This window comes from Pelodiscus sinensis, chromosome 9, assembly GCF_052426305.1.
Source record: "Pelodiscus sinensis isolate ZL-2025 chromosome 9, ASM5242630v1, whole genome shotgun sequence".
Lineage (NCBI taxonomy): Eukaryota > Metazoa > Chordata > Testudines > Trionychidae > Pelodiscus > Pelodiscus sinensis.
In genome coordinates, this window is record NC_143060.1 from 58,871,816 (window position 1) to 58,878,937 (window position 7,122).

A 7,122-nucleotide genomic window follows, 5' to 3' on the forward strand; every position below is an offset into this window, starting at 1 on the left:
GCGCTTGTGTTGCATTCACCTGTGGAACTCCCTGCCGTGGAGACTGTGAAGGCTTTGGGCTAATCACTGGTGTTTGACAGGGAGCGAGATGCATCCCCACACAGTTGCCTGGGAGCACGTCTGGCGGAGGTGGTCTGGGCTCTCAGATCCCCATCGCGTGGGATATCTCCGGGACGGAACCAGAAGAGTGACTGGGGGGGGGGGGTGTGTCCCAGCCTTGCAGAAAAACTCAGGCAGCCCTAAAGGCGGCCCGAGCGCTTCCCCCCCTTCTCCCTCCCACTATCCCTCACACAACGGTAGCCCAGGGACATGTGTGGCCGCAGTGGGGACTTCACTCGGGGAGCCAGCCAAGGCACCAGGAGCAGGCGAGGGGCTCGGTGGGGGCCACGGTCTCAGGGCTGTGAAACTGCAGTTTACCCAGGAGCAGCTGGCTGTGCCTCACAGCCAGGCATGGGACAGTGTTGCCGTTCTCCGTGCTGCACCCTTGGCGGAGGTGCAGGATCTGGTCTGTGTTCCTGGGGCCCTGGCCAGTTCCAGCCGGCATCCACCCTTCCCCCTGGTCCTGCCGAATGTGTGTGAGCAGCACGGTCCCAGGCGTGCCCTGCAACTGCCTGCTGCGGCCACGTGCCGCTCGGTCACAAGGCTGCACGTGCTGCTTGCTGTCTAATGCTACACAGCGTGCAGCTCACGTGGCCAGAGTGACATGCTCTAACCCTCCCTTCCCCTCCCTCCTCCGGGCGCCTGGCTCTCCCCCTCTGCCCCCCGCCACTGTGAGTGCAAAGTGCAAGACTCACCGGTGGATCCTTCCCCGGCCTCGGAGGGGCTGCTGGAGGGGGCCTGCTGGGTGGCAACGCTGGCCTCCTCCTCCGAAGCGCTGCTTTCTCCTTCCCCTGCCTTGGTGGTCCGGGTGACGGGGGGGGGGGCGCTCGCAGGTGTCCACGGGCACGTCTGGGATTCGCGGGGCTGGCTGGCCAAGGATGACGTGCAGCCGGTCGTAGTGGGGGCAGGTGTCTGGTCCTGCCCCCCTGCACTCGCTGGCCCTCACGTAGGCCAGGCGCAGCTCCTTCACCTTCGCCCGCACCTGGTCGAGGTTCCAGGCAGGGTGTCCGTGCTGGGCCAGCGCCTGAGCCATGCGGCCGAAGATATCAGTGTTGCGGTGCCGGGACCTCATGTCGTGGAGGCCCTCCTCCTCCTGCCAGAGGTCCATGGCTCTCCAGCTCCCTGGGGGACCACGAGGGAGCCCGTCTTTTCCAGCCTGTGGGGGCCTCCTGCACTGGGGGTGCAGGTGGCTCACCGCCTGGAGCTGCCATGGCTGGCTCTGATGGCTGCTGGGCAGGACGGGCGCTGTGGCAGACCTCAGGCCATAGAGCTCTGTGGCACGGTCCTGCCACGTGCGCTCAGTAGCCTGTGACTGCTTAAAGAGCTCGGGTTCCCAGGAAATCCAGGGCTCCTACGGGGTCTCCCGGCATCCAAACCGCTTTTTTCCATTTAGCCTGCTTTTCCGCAAAAGTCTTAGCTAGCTGTCTACACTGGCCCTTTTGTGCAACAGTTTTTCGCAAAAAGGACTTTTCCCCGAACGGGAGCGGCAAAGCTTTTCCGGAAAAGCAGTTGATTTCGCACAGCAGATCATCATTGCTTTTGTGGAAAATCAAGTGGCCAGCGTAGACAGCTGGCAAGTTTTTCCGGGAAAGCGGCTCATTTTCCGGAAAACCTTGCCAGTCTAGACACAGCCAGGGGGAAGAAAATGGCACAACCTGGGTTGCCAATCGACTAATCAAGTAGTCAATAATTCTATGGACTACTCGATTAATTAAATACCTGCCTCTTTACTCAACTATATGAAATAGGGATGTTATCAGTCTTCGAGAACTCAAGTTGAGAATGTTAAGTGATAGTAAATCTCCATATTCTGTTTTGTAGTGGAGTTCATAGTCAGTGAAAGTTAAGCGCTACATAGCAACACCGATTAAAAAAAAAGAAAAGAATCTCTGGGCAGTACGCTTAGTTCTTGAAGCATTCTTTTATTGTAAAGTGGATAGAATTTGTATACATAATCCAATTACATGGTTTATTATAGCAGTCTGCAACAAAAATAATGAATTGATATGTAGAAAACAAATTAAACCTTTCAAATTTTAATACTTTTCCCTCTTTTTCAGGTATTGTCTCTCATATATTACTTATGCAAGGGAGTCACCATTAATTGATCTCATTTTACGCAATTAAAAGTTAGTCAGTTCAGTCCTAATTTTTTTCAATAGTGTAATTTTCTCAAATCACACTCTTTAAACTTTAAACCAAAGATTTTTAAGCCAAAAAAAAAGCCTTGCCCCTTTAAGGGCGGCCATTCCCAAGGGAAAAGTTGTTGATGGGGAATAAAAAAGCCCCAAGGAAAAGTTGTTGAGCAAACCAACCAAACAAAAAAGGACAGGGAAAAGAAGATAAGCAAAAAAACAAAACAGTTTGTCCTTTTAACAGGAGAGCCGGCATTGTCATTTTAAGGGCGGCCATTTTGAGCTCTGTTTAAATTTAACATCCCTAACTCCCTCTCTCTCTCTGTAGCTCTGAAGCCCTGCACCTTCCAGGGGGCAAAAATCCAGCCTGTGACCACAAATCAAAATTGCTGAAGTGACCCCCCACAGTGAAAATTATTGTCCACCCTTGGGATAGGTGATTGGTCTTTTGTGGCCTTACAATCTGCCAAGTACATGTGGCACTGAGCAGCCTCTGATGATTCCATGTGCAGCCTGCTTGATTCCTAGAACTAACATTGAGTGAGTAGGGGAAATGCAGGGGGGAGAGGCTCAAATATGCAGAGGGGCTGGCCAGGGGCAGGACAGGGTGTGGCGGTGACATCACAAGGCCTTTTTCGGTGTCTCCGCTTATTGGTTAAAGGACCTTGCCAGGTGGTGAACTCACAGAGAGTCCATGACAACAGCCAGGTAGGACAGGATGCGGGGCTGGGGCAATTTCAGACTCCCGTAGCTTTCCGGCCGGGAGTCATCTCGAGGTCTGCTCTTCTTACCTTGAGCGCTCTCAGGCCTCGAACATGAACACTAAGAAGAATCTTCTTGGAGTGTTATACAAATCCCTTTCTGAGAAAAGAGACACGTCTCTGCGGAGAAGGTAAGAGCCTGTGATAGATTTGGTGCTGATGCTGCCTGACCTATCGGGTGCTGGCCAAATGGAAGTTGTAGAAACATTCATATTGGAACTATTCCTTACCAGTGGGGACAGTGGATTTTGTGTCTTTTGTTTCCCTTTTCCCATAGTCTCCTGCCCTGCCTGAGTGTCACTGTTGAGTGGATGAGATAGTGATAGGGAGAAGACCCAGGACTTTGTTCTCTTTAAGACCCAGCAAATGAGCCAGAATGTGTCATCTGCTTGGGGAATTGTTCAGCTTCTCTACATTGGTTGGGCCTGAGCAGTTCCTGATTCTGTCAGGAGTGGATTGTTACACCCAACTATCTGCCCTTTGGCTAAGGAGGTTGAGGGTGTGTGTGTGTGTGTGTGTGTGTGTGTGTATGTGTGTGTGTGTCACTGCCAGGAGTGTGTAATACGAGATGCCCTATTATATGGAGTCCTTACAGATGAACAATAAAATCAGTGTTCTTTTCACATATTCGTGCAGTAGAGCCCGATTTTTCCAGCCTTCCATTGTGCAACTTTCCATGTTGACCTAATAACCAGCGCATGCAGGGCCAGCAGCAGGCAACCCTCCCATGGCCACTAGATGGTGCTGTGGCCTCACACTTCCCTACTCTCCTGAATATCTGAATTTTTGATCATCTGGTTTGGTCTTGGTCCCAATTTGACATGACAAGTGGGGCTCTGCTGTGTAAGAGCTAGGGGTTGCCAGATGGTTCCAGCAAAAATACCGGACACACTTGACATTACATCACAATCTCCATTACAATGGGAGCTGAGAGATTGTGCTGGGGGCCTGGGCAATGCATGTAGCTCCCCCTTCTCCGCCTCCCACTGTGCCCCACAGAAAGACACATGGAGCAGCCACTCGGAGCTCTGGGGTTGTGGTAGGCAGGGAACTTGGCACAGGGTTCCATTAGGCAAATGACTGTTTTAAAATGTAAAAAGCAGTTCCCCTATGCACCAAGGAGTGCAGAGGAAGGGCAGTAGGATGTGCCCTAGTGTGCTGAAAATACTGGTCGGTACCAGGCTATTAGCAGCTAAACTTCAAGTCCCTCTAATATTTCAGAGCTGTAAATGCTCCAGCCTTGCCCAAACTGCCTGTAGAGTTTGTTCTTGTGAATGTTTCCGGGATTATCTTTTGGCATCTCTTGCTCTGTCAGACTTGTCTCCCCTTGGAGTACTGTTTTAACCCATCCCTTCTATTTCAGCGGTGTTCAGACTCCAGCATCGGGAACGTCGCATCCTTCCCAGGTGGTGGTGTCGCAGTCCTCCCGGGTGATGTCGTCACCGAAGCCCTCCCAGGTCACAATGTCGCAGCAGCCCTCCCAGAGGACATCGCAGTTCTCCCGGGGGACAGCGCCACAGACTTCTCCAGTGGTTGCCCCACACCACTCTAAGGTGGTGGCATCGCAGGCAATGCAGGGGACATCGCAACTCCCCCGTGTGGTGGCTCCGCAGCCCTCCCGGGGGATGTCGCAGCCCTCCCGCGTGGGAGCTTCCCAGGCCCCGCCACCCGCTCCTCCCGTCCTCACACCCACTCCTCCGGCTCAGCCCTGCTGCCGTCGCCTCTCTAAGTTACTGAGCCGGGGCCCCCGCCAGGGGCAGCAGTGCTCCTCTGTCCTTTGGGAGCGCATCTCAAACCCAGAGAAAAATCTATTCCACCTGCCCCGGGCGACAGTGGCTGCTGAGTCGGCGGGCAGAGCACAGGGGTCATGCAGCACCGCCAAGCCTCTACCGCCCATCCAGCCTCCCGCTGCTGCGGCCTCTGGCCCCGCCACCACCCGTGCGCAGCCGAAGAAGCAGGTAGCTCCTAAGGAGAGGAATCCACGCGGGGCGCCCCAGGCGAGAACCGGCCCCTTGCCCAACTCCCGCCTCTGCGCCTCCCTGCATCAGCAGCAGCAACAACAACAGCTACAGCCACAGCCACCGCAGCAGCCACAGAGGTCGAGCCCGACCCGTACCCGCGGCCGCACCACCAGGAACCCAGGTGCGGCGGCGAAGCCGGAGCCGGAGGCTGAGGTCCCCACCACGGACTACACCATCAACCTCACGGCTGAGGCGACCAGGCTGCTGCTGCGCCGCCACCTGGAGAACCAGAGCGGATGGAGGAATCCCTTGGGCAGCACCACACCCCTGCCGGGCTCCCAGAGCAGGGCCGGCCTGGACCTGACCTCATTAATAAAGATCTCAGTGGTGAATGAGCAGAACCGCTATGATGACGAAGAGTATGAGGAGGATCCGGCGCCGGGGATCAGGAACCCAAAGCTGGTGTGCAGGTGTATGGAGTGGCTGCAAGGGGTGGAGGAAGCGAGGAGAGAGGGCCAGCTGGAAACCCTGCCCCACCTCGATGACCCCTGAGACTGAGGGGTGGAGAGCCATCTCACCGCTGCTCCTCGCGACAATAGCCGTGTGGTGTTCCTGGGAGCGGAGTTCATCAATCCTCCCCGACACCTGGTCTTGTGACCACCCCATCCCACTCCATACGTTCATGTCTGCAGATGTGTCCGGAAAAGGGTCTGTTCTACATAAAAAAGGGGGGGGGGAAATAAATACATGTTCACCGTTGCTATGTCCTTTGTATTTTCATTCACATGTTGTGGCATTTGGGAGCGAAAATATTGGGGCAGGCGAATCAGTGTTACACACGTGCTTCTCCAGGTCCAGCTGAGAGCCTGGACAGAGGCGAGGGACAGCTGTCCGTGTGAAATGCGCTGGGACCCACAGGGGTCTGTTCTACGGAAACGGGGGGAGGAGAGGGTAGAAAAGAAATAAATAGTCATCGTTGCTATGGCCTGTGTATTTTCATTCACATGTTGTGGCATTTGGGGAGAGGAAAAATTGGGGCAGGCTAGTCAGTGCTTCTCCCGATCCAGCTGAGGTGCTGGATGTTTTTCTTCTGAAAGCAGGAGCGTAGCAGGTTTAATAGATGATGGCCAGGATCGGGACGTTAACCCCTGTGCTTTGGGGGTGTTTAAATGTGACCAAACATGAGCAGAGAAATGTTCTTAGCTAGTTAACTTATTGTAACGCAACAGGTGCTTCATATTCATATTTTATTCACTCCTCAGTTTGAAAGATAAACAGTGATTACAGAAAGATTATAGGCTGATTGAGAGCCGGAGAAAGTGGATAACCTAAATTTCCTTCAAAGACTAAAATGTCTGGAAGATAGATAGCTCTTACCCGGATATACAGTTTGGGCAAGGGGTGAGTGGGAGAGGAAGGCATTGTGCATCATCGGTATATGAATAGTCTAACACAGGGTTACTCAACATGCCATCTGTGAGCCGACCCATTTATTTGAGGCCTGTGGTGCAGTTTGGGTTCATGTGGGGCTCAATATGTGACCCACAAGTGGGAGCCAAAACAAAAAAAGTCAATATAATGATCTTCTCTTCGTATGCGTTTTCGAAGTTAAATTCCTGGGACTGTCATTGCTCATTAAAAGTGCATAAGAGTGGAAATCGGGTCACTATTGCATTTTTTGAATATCAGCAGAACTGACTTAATTAGGGCCTGCATGTTGTGTCGTCTTGCCTTAATCTTTGTATTCATGCCTGTCAGTTTGAGAGAAGTTATTTGCATATGTATATGCGACCACACTTAAGTTGGGGCTCTCGGCATGTGCTGTGAGTATCACTGTGGCCCCCAGGCTTCCAAAGTTGAGTAGCCCCCATCTAACTCAATCACAGTATGTCTAAATTAAACACTTTCCAATATGTTAAAGGGGATCTGTCCTGGTTAAAAAATACAACATTTTAAAGTTGCTACACACTAAGCTACTGAACCATCGCCCCCCAAAAAAGATAAAATTCTTAATTTCTGTGTATTTTATTAATTGCATATGTTGTTAATTGCAGATATATTGAGATTGGAAATAGATGATAGTAAAGATATAAAAGAAATAATATTTTAACTTTCCTATTTTTAATTTTGCATCCCTAAAAGTACTGTGCCCGGGGCAAGTGCCCC

The 7,122-nt window shown here is 52.3% G+C and overlaps 1 protein-coding gene across 1 annotated transcript; it reads left to right on the forward strand.

Moving 5' to 3' along the window:
• Window positions 1–2,852: 2,852 nt before the first annotated feature.
• Window positions 2,853–5,689, forward strand: LOC142830686 (uncharacterized). Its single transcript, XM_075937138.2, has 2 exons — window positions 2,853–3,126; window positions 4,359–5,689. The coding sequence occupies exons 1-2, from the start codon at window positions 3,050–3,052 to the stop codon at window positions 5,506–5,508; spliced, it is 1,227 nt and encodes a 408-aa protein (XP_075793253.2). The 5' UTR covers window positions 2,853–3,049; the 3' UTR covers window positions 5,509–5,689.
• Window positions 5,690–7,122: the final 1,433 nt, after the last annotated feature.

Excerpts from the sequence above, each read along its gene's own strand:
- LOC142830686 (XM_075937138.2), top strand. The coding sequence starts at position 3,050 with ATGAACACTAAGAAGAATCTTCTTGGAGTGTTATACAAATCCCTTTCT. Across the intron at positions 3,127-4,358 it reads GACACGTCTCTGCGGAGAAG|CGGTGTTCAGACTCCAGCAT; the intron begins GTAAGAGCCTGT and ends CTTCTATTTCAG.